Consider the following 24,000-nt stretch of genomic DNA (forward strand, 5'->3'; position numbering starts at 1 on the left):
GGAGGAGAGAGGAAGAGGAGGAGAGGACACAAAAAAAACCCTTCTCACACAGAGTTGTCCCAAACACAAAGTCTCAACACGTCACATACGAGAGCCACCTCGCTCCACGGCCTCAGCTCGTCGGCTATTGGCACAAAGAAACACACACGCACACACACGCACACACACACACACACACACACTTTCACCAACGGAGAGGTGAGGGAGCTAGGCGGTAGCTGCTTTTTTTTTTTTTTTTTCTTTTTTAAACTCTCTCCTCCATTCCATAGAAACAGCACTTTCTTCTTTCTCTTTTCAACATGACAACCAGTGGCCGTGTCCGTGGTTTTTAGAAAAAGCCAACACGTTGAGTCGACCAGTCAAACACAAACAGTGAGAGCCAGAGACACAACTCTGAAATAACATCGACATGAAAATCAAACAATAAAAGAAAAAAACTAAACTTTTGAGTCCAGGAGATACTTGACATTCTGCTGAGAGGGAGGGGGGAGAGGGGGCGAAATGGATTGAAAACAGGGCAGTGGCGTCTTCGTCGGAGTCGCCGGCGTAAAGTCAGAGAAAGTTTTGTTTTCCCCCCATCGCGGCAGCAGCCATTTTAGAGTAAAATACTGTCCTTTTGGATTGGAGCGCTCCAAAGAGTTGCAGAAGTTGTTTGAAGAGAGAGTAACAGACACTTCATTTGGCTTGGAGGATTATTTTAGGTACTCTGAGCATGTTTAAATAGACATAGACTTAACAGCATACATAAAAAACACAAGTCGGTAGTTGTACAAAAAGAAGAACTTGAGGTGTTTTTCCTCTCATTTCATCTTTGAAATCAATTTTGATACAGTCAAATACAATCCAAACTCAGTAATGGTATAAAAACATATCTGAACATCATCATCATGTGTTGAACAAAGTCAATTTGGACGAATGTGACACTTAAGTATGAAAGATATCTCATTATAGGATGTTAGATACTGATACAAAACACAGCTGAGAAATGTTCAAAGGTCCAGATTTAACACTGGCTTCACACAGAAAACATGGCTACATCACTGGAGGCCTTATGTGTATGTGTGTGTGTGCATGTGTGTGTGTGTGTGTGTGTGTGTCTGAAAACAAAATAAAATAAAAGCTTAAGCTCTCCACTGCCACCCAGTTTACACATAAGCCATAAACATGTTTGAGCAACACAAAACAGCTTTATTAGTATGCACATGTCAACATATTGCACCTCTGAACACAGCGTTGTGTTATTGCCCTCCAAGGATGAGGTGCTGGGCACTAGCGTGTTTGTGTGAGAGTGTGTGTGTGTGTATGTGTGTGTGCACGCATTTTTGCGAGGGCATTAGGGTGTGTGAAAGGAGGAGGAAAAACACACACCGCGCACAAACCCTCTTTTCATCCCTCCCATGTCCATCGGGTTAGTCTTAATCACAGAAATACAGAGTCATATGAAAGCAATCAGCATTTTTGTTGAGTGTGGGTGAAAGTGTGTGTGTGTGTGTGTGTGAGTGTGTTTGTGGGAGAGCAAGCGGGAGCGAGGCAGAATGTATGTCATTCAATGCAATCAGTAGGCATTTGTGACAGTCATTAAAAGGTGTGAAATTTGTGTTAGGATGTGTGGGTGAGTGTGAGAGTGTGTGTGTGTGTGTGTGTGTGTCAAACAGAGAGAAACAGGGTGTACTGACGGCCTGGAGGATTTCTCTTGTGTGTGTCTGTGTGTGTGCGTGTGTGTGTCCGTCCGCAGCGAGCAAGTGTACTGCGTGTGCTTTTATAATGAAACGAGAGAGCGTGTGTGTGTGTGTGTGTGTGAGAGAGATACACAGATGCATTTCAACACAAGATTTGGGGGGAAAAGAGGAGCAAATCTGAAATGTGCCACCTCGAGTTAACGTAAAGTGTGATCGAGTAGAAGTGTGTGTGTGTGTGTGTATGTGAGAGAGAGAGAGAGAGAGTATGTGATGGGATCTATCTTTTCCATGGTTTAGAGTTCAACTCCTCCGAAATCCGTTTTGGCTGTCGGTCCATCGCCTCCGCTCAGGAGGCTCAGACCCTCCGTTTAAAGAAAAGGTTTCTCTCCTTCGCCAGCCACTCTTTCATCTGCTCTCTCCATCCTTCCTTCCTCGGGATCCTTCATCTCTCACTCCTGCCGCTCCTCCCCTCCCTCCTGCTTCTTTTTCTTTAGTGTGCAATTCCTTCACAGTCTTTTCTTTCCTCGTCTCCCTCCCTCCCTTCCTCTCTTTCTCTTTTTTTTTTTCAAGTTCTGCATTCAGACGCTGCTTTATTCCTCCTCCCCAGACAGCACTCTCTCTTGCCCTGTTCTTTTTCCTTTATTCTTCTTTTTCATTTCATCCCCTCTCGCGCCCCCCTCCCCTTTCCCCAACATCACCCTCCCCCCCTGCCCCTCACTTCTTTTCACTTCTGCGTTTCAAAAAAAGCGTTTGAAAAAAAAAAACGAAAAAAAAAAAACTTTCATAGATGGTTCTACCTCAACACTTCCACAAACGAGGTCTAAACTTCAAAACTACAGCATAGTACAAGGAGCTATAAAAATATACACAGAGTTCAGAGACCCTAGAGGGGGAGGGGGGGGGGAGGAGGGAGGGAGGGAGGGAGTGAATGAGAGAGGGAAGAGAGGAAGAGAGAAACAACCTCTGTTCACCAGGAAAATTAAAAAAGGGATTAAATTAATATACAACGCAAAGGGAAAAGGAAGGAAACAAGGTCGTTCTAAGTCGTGAAAAACAAAAACAGCAGATAAAAAATGTCTAGCAACAGAAATGTAGTTTAACAGAGTGGGTAAAAATAATAAAACAATAGAAAACAGAAGAAAACATCTAAAAATTATTTACTGGATATTCATATATATAATCTATAAGTGTTGATAGCGATAAAAAATCTCACTTTTTTTGATATTCGCTCACTATTTTGTGTTTTGGTATTTAAGACAAGTCTAAAGAACGCACGCGTACGCACAATCACCCACACACAAAGCTTACACACACGCACAAACTACACCCCACACACGCATATGCAAACTCATATGCAAACTTGCTGTACTGAAGCACACTAACTGCACACACGTCTAATGTGGAGCAGCAGCGCCATAATTATTATCCAAGTCGTATGCGCACTCGCACAGTCACACACACACACACACACACACACACACACACACACAAACACACACACACACACACACGCACACACACACATTATTAAAATATACAAGATTCTGAGTGTCACCGATTGGTCAGACCTCCTCAGGCCTGGGTCGGGTCATGTGACCGCTGCCCGGGCTTGCTGATTGGGTGAGTCCGAGGCCCCTGTTTTCTCAGGAGAAACAAACACAAACAAACTACAATCCTATTGGTGAGTTAGTGGCAGGGGCCGGTCTCTGGTTGGCTGATGGAGCTCTGAGGGGCGGGATGGTGGGATAGGCAGGTATGGCCTCTGGGAAACAGAGTTCTCCAGCGCTGTGGGTTCAGGGTGTAGTTTTTTTTTTTTTTTTTGTTACTGTGTAGTTCTTTTTTTCTTTTTTTAAAACATCACGTGTCCCTACGCCAGGTCCATACTCCTACAAAAAGAGTGTGTGTGCTGCACATACACTCTGGCGTTTTGGGGAACGACTCTATTCAGCACGGGTGGGGCTCGTTTAGCTCTGAGTTAACAAGAAGGGGGGCACTCAGAGGCTCTCGCCCATTCGTGAGGGCCTTGTTAAGAAGGGCTATGTACGGTTACGACATTGCCCTTAACACACACTTAGTGGCCCAGTTGTGTGAGAATGGGGTGGGGTGGTTTATTCAGCTAGAAACACAACTGTGGCCGGGGGTGTGGGCTCACAGGGCAGTGAGTGGGGTCCGAGGGGACAATACTGGTAGTATTGAGGGGTACAGGATGGGAGCTGTGATGGCGAGCTGAGGCTTCATTTGGAGCAGGGAATTTGTTGGTAATGGGTGGAGGGAGGTGGGTGTGTCCAGTCGGCCGGAGCAGCGGCCGTCTCATACTTTGTAGTAGATGTTGGCTGGGCTCTGAGGCGGCATCTCCTGGACGATGTAGACGGGGTGGCCGTAGTCCCCGCTCACCTTCTCGTAGTGCGGGCAGTAGGCCGAGTCCGACGTCCGCAGAGGGATGATGATGTCGCTGGGCTCGGAGCCGTTGTTGTTGGAGCTGGTGATGCCCCCGCCGCCTCCCCGCTTGGGGCTGGTGAGCGAGGACAGCGACAGTGGTGGGTGGTGGGTGTCCGAGTGCTTGGCGTGCCGCCTCCGGTAGCACACGACGCAGATCACAGCGGTCACCAGCAGGAGAAAGGCGGAGCCTCCCGCAGCGCCAGCGATGAGGGCGATATTGGAAGGCTGAAGGGGCCCGTTCTCGCCGCTGCCCTCGCCGCCGAAGCTGTTGGGTCTTTGAGACTGAGTGGAGTTCCCTGCGCCGCCTGAAACAAATCACAAAACAATCTTATATCCACAGTATCACAAGCTGCTTTCAGTGTCTGCCTTTGATTTATGTGATTTATACGTGCATATTAATCATCACAAATATTCAGCCACAGCTGGCTTTCACAATTTGCGTTTTCACAAGCTTTTAAGTAAACATACCAAAACCTCATGGCTCTGCACCACAATAACATGAGTAATGGTGCTGGTTTAACTGTGCTAGTGAAGGCTGCACAGACTTAACCCAGTGGAATGTAATAAGTATGCGGCAAATCTCACAGAAGCTTATGTGGTCTCTTTATTGATGTGATGAAGTGGACAGCAGCGCATATAAAATGAAGAGGAATGTCTGCACACTCAGTGTACGAGTGTGAGAGCACGGTACAGTATATACTCTTGTGGACAGCCTGGCTTAGCCACAGTATGTATCAAGGTAACACACTGTATTTCCCTAACCTTAACAACTGTATTTACTTAGCATTACAGCCAGCCACATGAAGAGAGCCTCCCCGCTCCGCTCCCACCACCAGACCACACACTCCGCCTGCCCGCTGGCCTTCCTGCCTGTCTGCCTGTCTGTCTTTTTATCTGACTGTCTGTTTATCAAACTGTCTGTCACACTATCTGTCTGTTTGTCGGCCGATTGCTCTCTCTGGCTGTTGTGTGTCTGTCTGAAACCTAAGATCTTCACAGCCTTGGAGCTCACAGCTTACTCTGCGGGGGGTCGGGTCAGAACTCAGCAGGTGGATGATGGTCTGGAGGTGTGTACGTGTGTGTTCATCCTCTGTGTGTGTTTGTGTGTGTGTGTATATGTGTGTGTTTATAGAGTCGGGGGGGTGGTAAGGCTCTGGCACCGGACCGTGTGAATGTGTGTGGCGAACTGGTTAAGGCCGGTAATACGAGTCCCTGCTATATACAGCCTTTGGATTGGTCTATCATTATTCTTGGCACACATCCTTTTCTTTTCTCCCTGTCTGTCTCTCTCTTGCATCTCCTTCGCTTCCTCGCCCTCACTCACTCTGTGGTTCTTTCCATCTTCGGGTTATTGTAGCCGTAATGACCTACCTTGCTCTGAGCTCAGCGCCTAGCAACACACACACACACACATATGGACATACACAAACAATGCACGCAAACACACCTCATCCCCCTGCTGCTCGGCCCCCTGTTGCTCTGGACTGACTGGGAGCACAGCGCTAATGTCGGACGTCGATTACACTCCTTTCTCCTCCTCTGCTTTCTTCCTCCCTCCATTAACCCAACATCCCTCATTCTCTATCTCCATTATGACCGCCGCCTTTCACCGGTTCTCTTCATTATATCCTCTTCCTTCACCTCCCCTCCTCCGCCTCCTCCACTTGCTCCCCTATTTTCTACTTCGCAACCCCCCCCCATTCCCTTTTTTATCACACAAGTTCAGACTTTGACGCTTTCTTTTCCCCTTGCTTCGCTCTTTTTTCTTTTCTTTTTTTTTTAATTCATTAGAGAATTTAACCTTGGAGGGAGACGACTGGCAGGTCACAAGTGAAAGACCAGGTCAAGGTGAAAACATTCTCTCATCCTTACTGTCCTTTGCTTTTTCATTTCTTGAATATAATTCACATTTCAGGAGGAAGTAGTTGGTCTTGGGTCTGTTTTATAATGCTAGAGACACACAACATCTATCACACGCCTGTCCCGCCTGGAGGAGGAATCCCTCCTCTGTTGCTCCTCCTGTGGTTCAGGGGAGATTCTCCTTGCCCGACTCGATGGTCTAAGGACAGATTGTGTCGTAATGCTGCACAGAGTATTACACCCCTTGAAGCAAATTTGTGATTTGTGGTACTGGGGCTAAATAAATTCAATTTGACCCCACACTAAACTGTTGCACAAGTCTCTGAAATTCTTATGCGAGAGTGAATCAGTGCGATTTGGTCAACAACCCTCATATGAATACATTGAGGATGTGACAGTGTTACATAATTAGCACCAGTAGCTCTGATGCATCATGGCATTTCATTACTGCTTCCCACATAGGGTGGCATTTGTGTTTTTTTTTTTTTTAATGAATTAATTTGTGTCCTCCAATCCATGTGTAATGGAAACCAATGGCCCCCCATCTGGGCTCGCAGCAGGAACAGGAGCGGCTGCGTACACTCCTGACACCCTTGCTCTTTTCTATTCTGTTTTTTTTGGGGGGCGGTGTTTCGAACAGAGTGACAGCCTGACATGAATACTTCCTCTATGTACATGTTCTTTTTTTTTTTTTTTTTTAATTGCATATACTGAAAACGAGCAGAGAAACTGGTGAACAGCAACACATGCAAAAGAAGCTGCAAACCTGTGTCTGCACATAAAAACATTTTCACTGATTCATTTGCGCTGTTAAACCATTATCTAGTGTCAAGTTGCACATGGTGCCAGGCAGTGTCACAGTAAATAACCAGCGACACTCCACTGGCTGAGATGATTTGGAGTATATTCACATGAGGATTAGAAATTCTGTCATAACTGTTGTGTCAGGAGTCAAAACAATTATTTCAGATGTGTGGTTAAGTGTGTGTTAATATGTCCTTGTCTGAGAGTCAAAAATGTGTAAAATCCCTCATTATGTGTGTGATGTAAATCAGATGTAGTGAGCACAGTGTTATTCGTCTCATTCTAGTAAAAACAATGCTTCACACATACACTTCTCACCTACAGTATGTGAGGTATGGACAAGTGATTGGGCGATGTGTAAATGCCCCAATTCACACATTTGGTAAAGCACAAAAAATTTCACGACCAAAAAACTAAGAAAAAGGAGAGAGAGAGAGAGAGAGAGAGAGAGAGATGAGCACAGCTGAGAGTGAATCGTGTTCTTTCTCCTCCACTGAATGACTTTGAGGTAGAGCATGACTCTAGCCTCTCTCCATTTTCATCTCCTTGTTCTATTCCCCTCTCCTCTTTGCTTTTCAATTATTCTGTTCTTTCTCCTCTTTATGTGCCTCCCACTTCTACCCACTCTGCTCCATCACTCCCCTACGTCGTCTTCTTCTCTCTCCCCTCATCTTTCTGTAATTCCCATCCTTCTTTCTTTCTGTCTGTCTCGACGGAACCACAGAATCCAGGCCGCCCAAACTAATGACAATAATAACTCTCTGAAATGTCGCCGCCGGTCTAGCCCTCTCTCCTGCTGCCCTATCTCCCTCTCTCTTTCTCCTCCTGCCTCTTTCTTCCTCCTTCTCTTTTTCTTGTCCTTCTCCCAAGGTAGCTATTAGCCATCCATTCCCCGCCTGCAGCACTTAGCTCGGAGGGCCGGGCGCAGAGATGAGGAGAGGGATAGAGAGCAGAGAGAGTGAGAGAGAGAGAGAGAGAGAGAGAGATATGGAATTAAATGGAGAGATCCACAGATGTCACCGCTGCACATTCTCCATCTGTCGCCTCCTCCCTCCCCTCTCCCCGCTGCTTTTCCTTTTTATCCACCAGTCTTTGCTTATTCCCTCCATCCATTTTGTGGATGGATCTGCTGTGGATTATCTCCATTTGGTCTCCTGCTTACCTGGGTTTCTGCTGGTGGTGCGTCCCGCAGGCTCCTTCTTCGGAGGCAGTCCATATGGGCCTAAGTGAAGAAAAAATAAGGGTGGAATATGAGCGGAATGGCAGAAATACAGGGAAAGCCTCTACAACAGCCAAGGCTCTCAGAATCAGTCCCAATAAGTGACATTAGCAAAGAGAGAGGCAGCCAGACAGAGAAATCGAGACAGAAGAGGTTTAATAAAGGATTCCCTCCCTTCCACTCCCATTATGGGAGAACACATATTGACTGGGCTTCGATGCGCTGTGTATGAGCACTTTTCCATTTGTTTGAATGGGGAACTAAAGAGAGGCCGTTTGTTGTTTTGGCCAGAGTGAATTTACACAGGGCCATAACGGCTTGTAATCTGTAGTCGCTAAATCAGGCCATCTGTCTAGCAAGCCCTCAGTAATGGTGATGGCATTAAAGAGCGTTTATGTGACACATGCAAACGCACACATGCACACGCACGCACTCACACACAGATGCAGCCATTGTAGAAGTGCCACTCCTCGCAGCTGAAAGAGATGATTCAGAAAATACTAATTTTGTTCACTTCTGAGCCATCTGGCCGACAGTACGCTGCGAGAATGGAGTTGTACGTTGGAGATTCATCGCTGCAGTTTATCCAACACTTTAAAAAGGTCTGTTAGTGGACACTGCAGCGGCAAGGGGGAGCAACACAGACATAACCATGGGATGTGTATGGATGAAACTGCACGATGAACCCACAGAAAACACGCACTGCACCACAAACCGGCGCGAGAGTGTGTGTGTGTGTGTGTGTGTGTGTGTGCAACCATCAACCTATACATACTGACATTTAGAGGAGTGTAAAGCTATTGGCTGGCAACTCCCTCGTGACAGCCCACCAAACAGAAGTTAGGGGTGGTGCTGTCTCGATCAATAGGAACTGCTGTGTGGTCAGCAGGGGCGAGTGGAGGGAGGTTCAGATTGTGTGTGTGTGTGTGTGTGTGTGTGTGTGTGTGTGTTTGTGTGTGTGTGCGTGTGTGTGTGACAGAGACAGAGAGCAAGCAAGATAGATAAAGAATAAAATAAGAGAAGACAGGTCAGTGTATGTGTGTGGGGCAAGGGTGCGAGTGTGTGTACCCTGAGTGTGTGTATGTGCTTGTGTGTGTGTGTGTGTGTGTGTGTGTTCCTCGGAGCGGAGCAGAGCGCCATATCTCATCAGAGATCACCATGAGGCGGCACGCCGCTTATTTAGACGACAAACAACACAGACGTGACCTTTCAGCCACATAGCAGATAAGATGGAAAGACAGAGAGAAAGGAAGAAAATAACAGAGAGGGGGATTGAGAGCTGTAAAGGAGAGATGGCCAGCATGCAAAGTGAAGGGGAGGTGATGAGGACAGGGAAAAAGGGAATTTGAAAAGGAGGCGAGCGATGTTGCTTGGAGGACAGATGAGAAAAGGACGAAAAAATGAGAGAAAAAAACAAACAGGGACAGAGAGAAAAGGGAAAGAAAATGACAAATAAGAAGATGTGTGTGCGTCTTAGAACTTCATAGGGTTGTGTAAAAGTGGCACAGGGTTTGTATATGTGTGTGTGTGTGTGTGTGTGTGTGTGTGTGTGTGTATGTGTGTGTGAGGAAGGAAGCATTCCCATTGCCCATGTGGTGAAAGAGCCAGGGGAAAGAAAGCGTGTGTGTGGTGGCGTTTCTATTGAGCCGAGCTGACTATGCTGATGTTACGGGCTGATAGAGCCACAGCAGCGCCACTTGGCTCTCTGCTGAAGAGCACCTACAACACACAAGGCCAGATAACACAACACAGGCTAAAGAAATAGAAGTAGGCAAGTGTGTGTTTATATGTGTGTGTGTGTGTGTGAGGGGGGTCGTGTGAAGGACAGGTGCCTATTATGTTGTAGGAATGTGCAGGTCAGTGAAAATGCTTAAATGAGCCTTTCTCTGCTGCTTGCTTTTCTTTTTTTTTGAAAAGCCTGCATGTGAGGGTCATTACCTGTGAATATTTTCCAAACAAATTAGAAGTGTGTGCAGCTATGAGTCATTAAAAATCACTGACTGTGTGCTTTAACACTGAATGGAGTCATTTTGTTATCGCGCTGTAGCTGGCAGGTCTGCTGTGTTCGAAGACGTGTGTGTGTGTGTGTGTGTGTGTGTGTGTGTGTGTTCTGGTGTGTACAGACAATCCAGGTTGCATGTTATGCGCTCATGTCCTTGCATGTGTGAGATAACGTTTATGCCTGTAATGTATATACCACACCGGGATGTGAGTGAGCTTCAGTGTGTGTGTGTGTGTGTGTGTGTGTCCAGCATGAGGCAGTAGCAGTTAAAAGGCAGAGTGAGAAGGGAGTCAACAGGGCTCATTAGAGCTGACTGATCCCACACTTCTCTGCTGTTCTCACCACTTAACGAGCCCTAATATGCTCAGCGAGAACATACACACACACACACACTCGAACAAGTGATGTACGTGTGTGTGTGTGTGTGTGTGTGTGTGTGTGGTAACGTGAAAGATGAACATAAGAGAGATGGTTTAAAAGTGGAAGAGGCTGCATGTCAGATAAGGTGCAGTAATGAATGCGAATCGCTCGGCACTGTACAGATGGGAGATGATGTGAGATGCGGTGGACTGGAGCCAATGTGTGTTAGTCACACTGTGTGTTAAGTGAGCGGTTGTGTGCGACGCATGAATAACAATGTGTGTGTGATGAGCGAGTGAGAGAAGAAGAAGAGTCCATGTGTGGCCGACTCCAGCAGTTGTGTGTATGGGAGAGCTCACGTGTGTGTGTGCGTGTGTGTCGGTGAGAGAAAGAAAGGTGAGAGGACTCACTTTGTCCCACTTTCAGGACCACCTTCATGCCTTGCGTGGCACACACTCCGCCTCTCATGCTATCCAGGCCTTGGCGCGTCCCATCTGACGTAGCTGGAGGGATGGAAACACAAAATTACACAATTAGCCAAGTTACAGGGTGGTACACACGTACACACACACATACACACACACACACACGCATGCATTGGAAACCCATCTGTTAAAGCCACACAAACTCACTCTCTCACAATCTATAGCTGACGCCAACAATAGCTTCTATTCATATGGTCAGCCATTCCAGGGAGTCAGCGAGTGACATTTGCAGAGGCAGCGATTTAAAACTCTACCAGAAGCTCTGAAATGTCAAACTATGAGGCGGCAGCACTTTAATAAGTCCTCATTTAGCAGTCCGCTGGAATTCATTAACACCCCCACCGCACGCCGTGGACTCAACCGCTTTCAGTCAACTGCAATTGCTGCTGGGGCTGGAGAAATAGCAGGAGAGGGGGGTAATCTAGAGAGGCAGAGACTGGTTGATGGAAAAAAGAGGGATGGTAATCCAATCAAGGGCGCATATGAAATAAAATGGAGCCCCTGAGACACAAAACACAGTGTGTAGAGAGAATCTGGACCTGATTGGCTGGAATGCAGACTCTGTTGAATGAGTTAAAGCTCTAATTGGTAATACCCCGTTACTAGCTCTGCTTATGTTTTAATTAAGCGAATTAAAGAGAATTCTCTTATTTAATATTGAGGGACTGATGTGTTAATGCAGCCAGTGAGGGATTTAAAATGCATTCTGAAGCCATAAAAGCTTTTTCTTACCCTGAAAAACTAATGCAACAATTCAATTCAAACAGAAGAGACGCAGTGTCAGACTTCAAATCAGCATCCTGACCTGTTCAGGAGTCACACACGTTTCTTTCTAGTGAAGCTGTGAGGGGGCAAAGGAGGTCAAGCAGTGCTGACAAAGTGCACAGACAAGAAGAGAGAGAGAGAGAGAGAGAGAGAGAGAGTGTGTGTGTGCACGGGTCCCTGTAACACTCTGACACTTCTTCTTACATAAAGCATGTCAGTGGATGCATTAAAGATCACTGGTCTGCAGGTCACAGAGGCTGCAGGAGGAAGGAACACGCACAGAGAAGCAGGATGGACGGGTTGGAGGGAGGGAAGAGTGGGTGGGGGAGACTGTAAAAATAAGATGGGATATAAATATAAAGATGCACTGAGACAGTGTGACAGGAGAGAGAGACGGGGGAGACAGGAAGATAGAAAGAGGAGGTGATGAGTGAGGAGACGAAAAAAGGTCTTCAAAGTGAGAATCACACCTTTGCAGCTGATGCACCATCACCGGTCTCCATCATACGCATCCAAATGTTAATGGTGTCCAGCTACGACCTCACTCAACACTTACAACACGACACACTTCTATCTTTGTCTTTAAAGTTTGACCCGGCAGAGGAGCTGATGTGTGGCCACACAGGCTGATAAAAAAATACTGTATACTTATTCTTCCTCCTTCCACCAGCCCACCCAAACACCCCCTGCACACACCACCCATCTGTCCTTATTTTCCCCATTATAGCCCCCAGGGCTAACCCTCACCTCTTCTCCTTAAAAAAAAAAAAAAAATACATATAAGAAATCATTTTCCCCCCGCCACTTCCCTTCAGGCTGTAGATTAGCCTGTCTGAAGCGAAGCAGAGATGGAGGGATGGCGGATGGCTCAGGAAAGAGAGAAAGAGAGAGGGGGGGGGTGTGTGTGAAAAAGAGGAAGCTTTACTTCTAACACCTCCCTCTTTCTTTCCCTCCATCCCTGCAGGATGCAGAGTGTGAAAGCGGGAGGAGGAGAGAAGCAGGCGGAGGTCGAGGCGAACAGCAGTATGGTGGTGAAGCCAGGAGACGGGGATGGATGAAGGGATATATAAAGACCGTTCGAATAAAGTGCTGTCAAGGAGTTTGTACACTCCCCAAGTTTTCCTACTATTTGTTGTGCTAAAAGCTTTTTAAAATTATAGTATTTTTTCTGTCGCTGCGACCTGTGTAATATTTTCTATTGCACTAATGTAGGTGGGCAATCTACTTGAATTTACTTGAATGAAGTCAACAAATAGAGTGCGCCAAATTAAAAACAGCTCTTGCTTCATCAGTGCTTAATTGTGCCATTAAAAAATATATTTTTAAATGATCTTTAACTGCTCAGGTGTCATGTTTAGGTTCAGACTAAATGTGTTGAATGTTATTCAGATGAGCAGAACTGAAGTATTAGATGAAGAGTGGCTTCAGAAAAATGTGTTTAATGAACCTAAACATAAACAGCATATCTGGGTTACTTCTGTCTGATGTCTGAGAAGATTCATTTCATAAGTTTAATAAAATCATTCTAGTTTCCTGATCAGAGTTCACGTGTCTTTATGTAGTTTCACCTGTGGAATAATGTTATAGCACAACAAACTGGACCTGTAGTCACATCACTTTCTACCGAGTCGAGTGAGAAACACACAAAGTGTTACCCACAGTGAAAGTTAATACCTTTTCAGTTTTATTAGTGATGTCATTATTTGTCAGATTTTTTAATTATTCTAAAGCAGAAAATGAATTAGTTTTACAACATTCAGTCTGTTGTACATTTCCATGCAAACAGTGACTCAAGTATAAAATAGCATTTTCTGCTTTCATGAGTCGCTGTTTTTCTCAGCAAGAAAGAGTTTAGTACCGAGTTACGTAATGATTTTACAAACTAATTCAATGCATCTGCGCTACCTCCCATGCATTTTTTAACATCATTAATTATGTGTTCTTTTCCTGAGGCATTATGCACTCGAATACAACGTTATGAAAATGAATGATAAGGTTATTATCTGAAATACATCTTGAAAATATCACAATGGAAAAAAAAAACCCATTCAGAATGACTCTATTTTTTTTTACATTATTTACTTCCTTTACATCATCTTGGAAACATTCCTCTCCGTCTATATAGAAAACCTTAAATAGAAACTTAAGGAGGTGACATAAGAGAGATTACATGGTTTGTAGGACAGGGGGGACAGGATGTGATGGAGACGGGCTGCAGGGGAGAAAGCCGGGCGTAGCAGCTCTGATTGAAGGAATGGAGTAAATAACCTTAACTGGTCGAAAAGAGAAGGGTGGAGGACTATGACTTTTCAGAGAAATAACCACTGACACACGAAGGAGGACAAGAAGGTGACAGGAGACGAGGGAGGTGAGGAAGACGAGGGTGAGGAAAGGGAAAGGAGGAGGAGGAGGAGGAGGAGGTGTGCAGGGAAGCGAGGCAGAGAGACTGATTGCCTGTGACAAGCTGTTGGTGATATGATGGGGACAGGAGACTATGTGAGACGATAGAGATGACCCAGAGCCCAGTGGACACAGAGAGGAAGAGGAGGAGGAGGAGGGAGGGAGGGAGGGAGGGAGGGAGGAGGGCCACAAGATTCATAGACAGAGGGAGGGGAAAAGTGGAAAACAGAAGATAAGTTAAAAACAGAAAGTAAGGAAAGAGTTTAAATGACATGATAGATAGCAGAGAGGTAAAAGACTCTAATGTCTCCATTATGGAAAAGTGGAGCAGTAATGGATACAAAGAAGAGGGAGACACAAAGAGACGGAGCCCGAGAGCCAAATTGAAGCAGGAGAGCCTCCACAAATGTGATTTTGCAAATGCAAGCTATTTTTTTTCATAATCAACAGGTCACAAATATCACAAAGGCAATTTTTGTTAAAACACTGAACTGTATCACGACAAATCCTCTTAAAACCAATAGACATGTTAGAGGTGCCACTATTTCTGTGAATCTCAATTTCACAGGAACAAAGTGAACAAAGAGATCACAGCTGCTTTGTCCTTGGATTGAAAAAATATTCCCCCTCCCAATCTTGGTAGCTAAACACCAAAAAACGCTGCACCTCCAGTACGAGGTGGGGGTGGCGGATGGTGGGGGTGGCGATATCACCAGATCAAGGTAGAAATAATCACCGAACATCTGTGAAATCCTGATGCGAGACGGAGATGAGAGCGGGGGAAAAGATGGGGAGATGTAGGAGCTGACGTGCCTCAAATCTTTCCCACCTCACTTAGAGAGGAAAGAGAGAGGGAAGAAAAAAAAAAGAAAAGAGAGAGTGTGGAGGAGGAGTGTATAGAGCAATTTGGGATGAGATAAGAGGAGAAAGGAGGAAGAGCAATGAGAGAGAAAGATGGAGACACGGGAGGGAGAGGAGGGATGAGTAATTGATACAATGATCAGCAGTGATGGGGGGGATGTGAAGCGCCAGAGGACAGAGGAGAGGAAGGGCGTCGCTCTGCCACCCTCATTCGACAGGAAGACAGGAGGGAGCGGCGGAGGAAGTGGAAAAACTTAATTAATGAAATAATACAGCAGTCAACCTCAATCAGGCTGCATAGAGCTGGGACTGTGCACACAAGGAGGCAGGCGGCGGCGGTGGGGGTTGGGGGTTGGGGGGGGGGTGTATCTAGTCCATAGAAAAGATCACAGAGTGGATGAGAGTCGTTCTCTGTGTCTCTCTCGTTATCACCAAGGTCAGTGCTGGGCCAAGCCTCCTCTCTGCCTCCACTGTCACTGCTGCTGAAGTTCGCTCACCGTTATGTAAAAGTGGTAAACGCGGACGTGACTTCACTGTTATGACACATTCGCGTCCATCCATTCATCCACCTCGGCCCCACATCAGACAAGCGCTCAGCTCCATATACTGACTGTCTATCTCTGCACCAGACTATACAAAGTTATTTCATTTGCATTAAGATGCAGCCTGGACCTCACTGTTTGCCCTCTCACTCTATTCAACCCCCGCTCCCCCCCACCCCCCCTCCTGAGGTGTGTTTTTCAGCCCTGGTTATATATTCCACACATGCTGAGTGACGGCCGGCCTCCCGCAGCAAAACACTCGCTCCTGTGAGTGATGTGAATTTGTGTACATGCTGATGTTGTTATTTCTATCACACACACACACACACTTCCGTCTGGTTTGGGACACGTCTCACATTTTCACTCTGCTCAACAGTCAGGAGAAGCGACGTTTTATTCTTTTTTTGGTTGAGATGTAAAGTTGCAGAGGTACATTGCATATGAATCTTAGTTTGGGTGCAGCATGTTGTTTGACCTCATGCTTTACCTCATACATAATAATATATCAAAAAAAAAATCTGTCTTTACCTCAAACAACTCTCGCATCTCTTTTTCTAGGGTACTGAAATACTAAAAAATTTGTGTTTTGCTGTTGAAAAATCTTTTCATGTCTGTTTTTCCAGCCCTGACTACTGCCCGCAGTCTTCCTCCTGGGCTGCAGTTTCATCTTCCACCAAATCAGAGGGTAGGACAGTAGCCTGTGTGTAGCCTGAAAGGCAAAACCCGGGGCGAAGACAATCTGCAAACCACTTGCTGCTGCTGCTGCTGCTGCTTAGAAAAGCTTAAGGCATGTGAGCGCATGGAAATAATAACTTAAAGTGACAGAGATGAGCACAGCAACATTTTCATCAGATGCTGGCTTCTCTCATCCGAATGATGGTGAGAAGATTCTTTACAGAGGTTCTGCTGAAATAAATAAATACATTGCATGTGCCAAATCTGTTTTTAGACGGTGCCTATTACAAAATAAATATGTGTTTATATGTTTTATTTGAAGATGACAGGATACATAATACACAGAGAGAGGGGGGAGGGCGCAGGGGTGGGGGCGTGGGGGGTGGGGGGTCAGCAGAGGCCCACAGCTCAATTTTCCTGCAGGGCTTCCAGGCAGATTCATGTCACTCGTGTCACTTCTGAAGTTATGAAGCTGCAGTTTTTTTTTCTGATGATAGGAGGGACTGAGGTGGAGCTGTCTCTGTACAGCTGCTGGGCATAAATACTGTATGTGTGGCCAAGCATTTGCAACAAGCTAGCTACTGTACCACACACACTCATCTACACACACAGGCTCTGAGCGTGCGGAGGGAAACATCTTTCCAGATGACAGCTAGATTAAAGGGAGCAAAAATGGGAATGTGGCGCACAGCTAAAGAGCAGATTAAACAACAAACAGAATGGATAAACAAGCACACACACACACACACACACACACACACACACAAAAAAAAAATACCAGGGAGGAACAAAGCTCGCTAGCTCGCACTGTGCTGTCTCATGTTTCGTGAGCATAGCGGCGCCCCCGCTAGCCTCTGGTCTGTGATGGCGTGTTAGCCCGCGTCATGAGTGTGTCAGGTTAACGAACGCCATAATCACGAATGCAAATGCAACGTGAAAGACACAAACGCAAGTGGGTGTTTTGCTTTGCTCCAGGCACAGTGGTGAATGCTAAGGCTGGAGTGGTTTGAGTGTGTATGCCTCTCTCTCTCTCTCTCTCTCTCTCTCTCTGTGTGTGTGCGTGTGTGTGTGTGTGTGTGTGTGTGTGCGTGCCACAAGAGCTCCCATCTGTGCAAATCAACCTAAAACCAATGCATTGCTTCACAGCAGCAGCTTTGCCTTTAAAATCCTCCTTTTAGTTCCACTTGTTTGGATTCTGGACCACACTCTCCAGGAACAACCACAAAAACTCTGTCACTTGAGTGGACTTGGAAGTGTGTGTTTGTGTGTGTGTGGGTGCAGAGGGGACTTGGGGGCGGGATTTATCGACGCCTTCCTGTTTAAATTTGTAGTCCTCCCTCTCCAGAGGCTCTATGAGCTCCATGTGTGTCATCTGGATGACGAAGAGCATATAACCTGATCCCCTCTCCCTTGAGGCGGAGCTGGAGGATTCATTCCCTTTCTCTCCTTCTCTCTGTATTCCCCCCACCCACCCCCACCAAAAGAAAATTAATAAATAAATAAAAAAAATCCTGGATCTTGCCGTCAAAATTTCCTGTAACTAAAAACGTCTTCATAAATCTCCTATGGCGCTTTTATGACCTGGGTATGACGCATTAACGAAGCTATCACAAGCCATTACCTCGCTGCGGCGGCAAGGAGGGAAAAAGGCATTAAGTTGTGTACTGAAACAGAACGGGCATTATTTTAGCTCCCCCTTGAAAAAAAAACACACACACACAGACACACACACACAGACACACACACAGACACACACACCAGCCGAGTATTATTTTCAAATTCCACCTCCAAATTCACAATACACCATTACTTCCAACATAGCATGAGGTTTTCCAAACTTGTTTTTCTGCAAAGAGTGCAGGTTTTCTGTTCAATTGTTGCAGACAAAGGCCCACTGTTGACTGTGTTGTGGTAACACTTGATCCACAAATGGGCCCGGCTACAAACAAGGACAACACAAAGACGTCTGCGCATTTGGCGCCTCTGCTGCACGGTGACATGATGGTATGTGAGCGAATCGGAGACGGGATAAGTACGATATGCATCTGTCACATGAGGTAATGGAAGAGTGGGAAGAGATTTGTGCTGATAAAGGCTAGAAATTTTGGCTTGTTGAATATAGAAAACCAAAGTTCCTTTTTAATATTGACACATGATGCCGCCTGTTCTGCAGCACCAAAAACATAGCATTGAAGGAAACTTTGGTTACTATGGTTACAAATTACTGTTTAAAAAAAATCTACTTTTTTAGTTCTTTTAATAGCATTTAATCTGACTCATGCAATACTGAAGGGGAAAGATAAAACAAATTGAAGCCATATTTTTCATTTCTGCAGGCAGCAAAATGGGCTGATTTCTGATGGGAGTTCTCTATAATTTGTATTCTGTAATAATGTGAATTAAAATGCAGACAAGTCTGACATTTAAGTAAAAACATGACTGAATAAAAAATAAAATCACTAATGCAACTGGTGTCATTTACCATGTTTCTTGTGAGGCTCAGCACATGGATTTGTGTGCGAGAGAAGCAGAGGGGACGGGACCTGGACAGGCTGACGTTAGGAGCCGAGTCATGGTCACAGGTTGAACTCACATGATGTGTCACATGCCGACCAAAAAGACAGACAGACACACACACACACACACACACACACACACACACATGAATTCACAGAGAAGAAAGTCACGCAAGCCCCTGGTTTCACACATGCCTCTGCAGAGGAGACACCATTACCTGAAAACCCCAGACGTCAACACACACACACACACACACACAATCCACCAGGGGAAAATGATCTCAGTGTCTTTGCTTGCGTGTGGTTGATCTCTCCTCTGTGCTCGATGACATTTTAATTCTCAGCAGTTATTCGCTTTCCATCCATCCTGTTCTATTAGAATCACCCCCCCCCCCCCCCCCCCCCCCCCCCCCCCCCGCCTCTTTATCCGCCCTCTCTCTCTCTTTCCTCTACCCCTCCCTCCCTGTCTCCCCGTCTTTCAGTGTCCTGTGTGCTTGGAGGGTGGGCGACTCTGAATCACTTCGTATTAACCTCCAGCATCAAACACAACACACACACACACACAACAAACTGGGCCAGCGCACAGCAGCCTCCACCCTCCTCCTCCTCCTCCTCCTCCTCCTACAGCCCGTCAGAGTTCCAAAACGGAGGACTGGAGCGAGGAACGCACCTGATCTCCACATCTGACAAACACACACATGCATGGCACGGCACTGGGAGGGAGAGTCTGATTGCTTGCGACAGACCCGCTGCCATTTCATGCTTTAGTTCTGAGGCAATGAGTGAAAAACATGGTTGGAGGCCTGAAAATGCTGCTGTTTGCTGTCACATTGTTGTTTGCCTTTGACTAAATCCATATCATGATTTATTACACACACACACACTGGTTGGGAACATTCTGATAATCCAGCTGAGTATTGTCATGTTGTATGTGAGTGTGTGTGTGTGTGTGTGTGTGTGTGTGTGTGTGTGTGACTTTAATTGTGCATTCTTGTACATCTAAATGTTAAAGTACGTATGCAAAGGTCAGGAAAGTTCACGTACGTCATTGTGTGTGTGAGAGATCCTCCAGTTCATAATCTGATGTGATGAGATGCACAGCGGGGTAATGATGGCTGCAACACTAACACAGTGTGGTCTGCGTCACTGCACATCAATAAACAATCTGCACACAACCTCTAAAAGCTGCTTATAGCCTCTATAGGGGATAAATGTATATATATATAAAATCTGAGTCACTTTATAAATATACATATATATTTATAGGCTTGAGGGGGGAAGAGGATGGGTCATCATCACTGTCAGAGAGAGAGAGAGAGAGGGGGAGAAACATAAATAAGGTCATCAGAAGGCATATACACAGAGGCCGATTTCATCCCGTTCCCGTTAATTAAAAGACAAGAAGCAAATTGCGGCCGAGCAAACGTAACAAGTCCGACTGCCTGATTCAGAAAATAATCCGCGCCAAATAAATGTGACCGCCGGAGCATAGACATGCATAATGGACCAAGAGAAAGACAGGCACGCACAAAGCGAAGGAGAAAAAAGACGGAAAAAAAAAAAGCCTAAGCAAAAGAAAAGAGGGAGCAGGGCCATTAAAAAGAGGCCTAGTGACTGGGTGGATGAGCCTTGTGTAACGTTGGTAAAGTGCTAGCCATGTAGGACAGTCACGACCAATGTTCCTTACAACTGGGTCAATGTTCCCATCCTGGGGCAGCGAGGGCATTCTGTGTGTGTTCTTTGTGTGTGTGTGTCTGTGTGTGTGTGTGTGTGTGTGTGTGTGTGTGTGTGTGCGGTGAATATCTACCCGTTAACTTCCGCAAACCTGCTAGAAACTGCTATCCCTGCAATCCCTGTCAAGTGTACCTCTGAGTGGACCTCCATACATATTGGATGAAAACTTCAATGACTACTTATCAATACTTAATGAATACTTATCAGTGAATCCCTGAGTGACTTCTACAGCACTGATTTTTCTTTTTTTTTTTTTTTTTTTAAAGCCTTTTAAAAAGCATGCAAAGCCTTTTTAGACGCAGCTCAGTACGTAACGCACTCGGCAGCGCTGGCGGGGGAAGAAGAGAGGAGGCTGAGCTGGCGGAGCGGGCCAACGAGTTCATGGCCGCGTTTGAATGTCTGAACGGAATATTTTCCCACTGCCAGCCGTGAGGTGACGCCGGATTTGCTGCAGTCGCACAGGATGAGAAGCAACACTTGAAGCTATCGTGGGGAATCTGGCTGTCTGCAGACCCCACCGTGTGTGTGTGTGTGTGTGTGTGTGTGTGTGTGTGTGTGTGTGTGTGTGTGCGTGCGTGTGTGCTCGTCTGCTGGTGTCTGGCAGCGTGTGTCCGTCCTAACGTTTGTGCGTGCATGTGGGTAGCCGTTCTCCATTATATCAGCCACTAGATTGGAGGCCTGGAGAAATGGGTCAGCGCCAGCCTTGTCGTACCTTCTCACTGTCTCTGCTGCTCTTTGCTCATGTTTTTTTTTTTTTTTCCCAGCCTCTCTTATTCCCAAGTTGCTCCCAGAATAAAAACGAAACACCTCCGGTTGTCCACTCTTCCTGCGGCTGCCTGGATCTGGGTTAAACTAGAGAAACACATCAGTCACACACACTTCTTTACCCGCCTGCCATCCCTCCTTCCTTTCTCTTTTTCTTTTCTCTCTGTTGAATAAAAAAAAATCTAAGAAGTCTCCACTTGTGTATTTTAATAATCTGGGCTGATAGAGAAAACATATACAGTCTAAATTCTGTGGAGTAAACGAGGCACGCGTCCATGTGTGGCTGCTGTCTCCTGATATTTAGACTGAAGGAGTCGTGAACACAAGCAGTTTTAATAGAATGAAGATCAACAATAATGATTCTCGGGGTGAAACAGTGATGCTGAGCAGACGTCTGTCTCAACTGTTTGAATACTGAAAACACGTCACAGTAAATCTCTCTGTGTCTTTACTCTATCTAGCTCATGGGCTGGCTCATGGTGACCGGAGCTAAGTGTTTTGTCACACACACACACGCACGCACGCGCACACACACACACCTGTTGCAAAAGCCAGTCAGAGGGAGTGAGACACAACACAGGTAACAGGATACCATAGTCATGACTAATAGGACCGGAGGGATGTGTCCCTCTCAGTCTCTTACATTAATGCCCCTATCATTCATCCTGTAGTCTTTTTTGGGCCACTAAGCTGCCCCCCCTTCAAAAACATCCCCTCCACTCTCCACCCTCACACACATACACACAGGGTTGCACATTTGCACACCTGTGTGAGCACACAATCTCTAAATAAAAGCCCTCAGTCACACATTAGCCTGATTTACTGTCTCAATTTAAGCATGAATTCAGTGCAGTGAAGAGGAAAACAGGAGACAACTACACCTAACTCGCAGTTCCACGTCTCCTGTCACTTTGTCATACTTTCATCACAGAGGAGACAAAAAAAAAAAAAAGCAGTCTGTTGCAGCAATCACTCTCTTCACCAGCAGCTCTTGCTTTCCCTCCTCTCCAGCATTTCCCTCTCCCTCGCCTTTCAATTATTGCCTTTATGTTTCCAGCCTTCCTGCCGTCCCCCTCTTTGTAGGGGCTTCCTCTCAGGCAGAACCTAGCTGTGACATTGTCTGTCATTGCAGGATTACAGCGCTGGCGCCTCGCCACGAACATGCCGAAGACGCGGAGGAGGCGACCCTCGCCGCATGCTTTCTGCTCTGCCACGGGGTACAAACCCTTCGACTAGAAAAACAGCTCATGAAACACTGTATGTATCTGAGGCCAAAACTTCCCTCTGGGACACTGAGCTGTCAGAGCGCCTTAATATAAGTGACTTTGAGTCAACTTTGTAGCTGATGGTGACTTCTAAACGATAGAGATATTGCAGGAAAAGGGCCATGATGCTGTTCAGGGATTGCTGGGAATACAGTTCGACTCCCATGGTTATTAAAGGCTTGTACCACTATTTTTGGAGTCATCTATTAGCTGACATCTCATGATCGTATTTTGTATCTTTCCATTTCTTTTAGAATCAAAACAAATCCCAGGATTCAGTGCTCCCTTGAAAATCTGTATAGTATGAAGTACGAAAAACGTTTTGAAACGACACTTTGAACATCATCGTGCCCATCCACCACTGGCTATTATCCATTTTTAATAACATCAATCACACAAAAATATAAAGAAAAGCTAAAAAAGCAGCATCATGTTGAAACATCACAAGCAAAGTCATTTTGAGTTTATTTAAAGAGCTCTCTGAAGGACAGGCGGTCAAATAACATTGGGCCTATTTTCTGCTTTTGGGTTTGAGATGTAGGTTATGCGACTACTGGTGAAATAGAAAATTGGGAGAACAGGGGAGCAGGAAGGGGAGAGAGAAGTTGCTCCACTGAAGGACAAACGTCTGGTAAAACAGGAAGCTGGGAACGATGCAAAAAAAGAGGGAAGTGGGTCAGCGGTCTGAAGGGAGGAACGTGACAGCGATCTGTGACATGTAGCAGGAGAGAAAGAAAGCGAAAGTGAGTGGGAAGATGGTGGCGGGGGAGAGGGGAGGGGTTTCTAAATTAAGAGGAAGGGAAGCAGAAGGGTGAGGAGGAGGAGGAAGAACGAGGGTGAAAATGCGAGAGAAAGACGGGAAGAAGCCGAATCCACGGGAAGCAGCAACCTGTTCGAGGGAAGGGTCTCATAAATGTCACTCCCTTCTGGGTGATATTAATGGCAAATGTCAAAGACTCAGAACTTACAGGAGGTAAGGGCTCCTAAATACACACCAACACATGTATGAGTGCTCTGGAACACACAGAGTTTTTCCCTCCACACAATGACTTTTGAAAGGAGGCAGTGAAGGAGTGGGCCTGCCGAAGAGCTGTACATCTTAAAGACTGTAATTACACATAACTGTCAGTCTAATTAAGGCTTTTAATGAACTCTATGAGAGCTCAGAAAGGACAGAAACTGCCAGCCGCTGGAACATGTGCGTGTTTGTTTGCGTGTGTGTGTGATAAATGATGCGCTCAAGGAAGAAGGTGCGCACAAACGCCAACACAATCAAACATTTTAATGAGCCTGAGTGCAGCTTTGAGGTCCACCATCTAATAAACATGCATACCTGTAAGCATCTCACATCTCTTACACACACACACACACACACACACACACACACACACACACACACACACACACACACACACATACACACACACACCTAATTATTCCTGTCATGCTCTCTATGGTGATAAAGTGTTAAAGCCCTGCCCACTGCAGGAGCGTGACTGGACCTATAGGAAAGACCTTTAAAATAATTGGATTTGCCATTAAGGAAAACTTTATTTAAGGTTTAGCTCAAAAACTTCACAATAAAAGCCTAATCTACATTTTACATCATTAAGCGTTCCTGCTGCAACT

General features: G+C 45.8%; 1 protein-coding gene across 1 annotated transcript in view; it reads right to left on the minus strand.

The window, feature by feature from the left end:
* Window positions 1-3,989: 3,989 nt before the first annotated feature.
* Window positions 3,990-24,000, minus strand: part of LOC111231352 (ephrin-B2-like) — an 85,515-nt gene continuing 65,504 nt past the window's right edge. Inside the window, exons 3-5 of the mRNA XM_022758412.1 lie at window positions 10,774-10,866; window positions 7,945-8,004; window positions 3,990-4,423 (exon numbers count right to left, since the gene is read on the minus strand). Of these exons, the coding sequence (XP_022614133.1) occupies window positions 3,990-4,423; window positions 7,945-8,004; window positions 10,774-10,866 (587 nt within the window). The remainder of the gene's footprint in view (window positions 4,424-7,944; window positions 8,005-10,773; window positions 10,867-24,000) is intronic.

The sequence above is a fragment of the Seriola dumerili genome, unplaced genomic scaffold, assembly GCF_002260705.1.
Source record: "Seriola dumerili isolate Sdu_G_001 unplaced genomic scaffold, Sdu_1.0 BDQW01000295.1, whole genome shotgun sequence".
Lineage (NCBI taxonomy): Eukaryota > Metazoa > Chordata > Actinopteri > Carangiformes > Carangidae > Seriola > Seriola dumerili.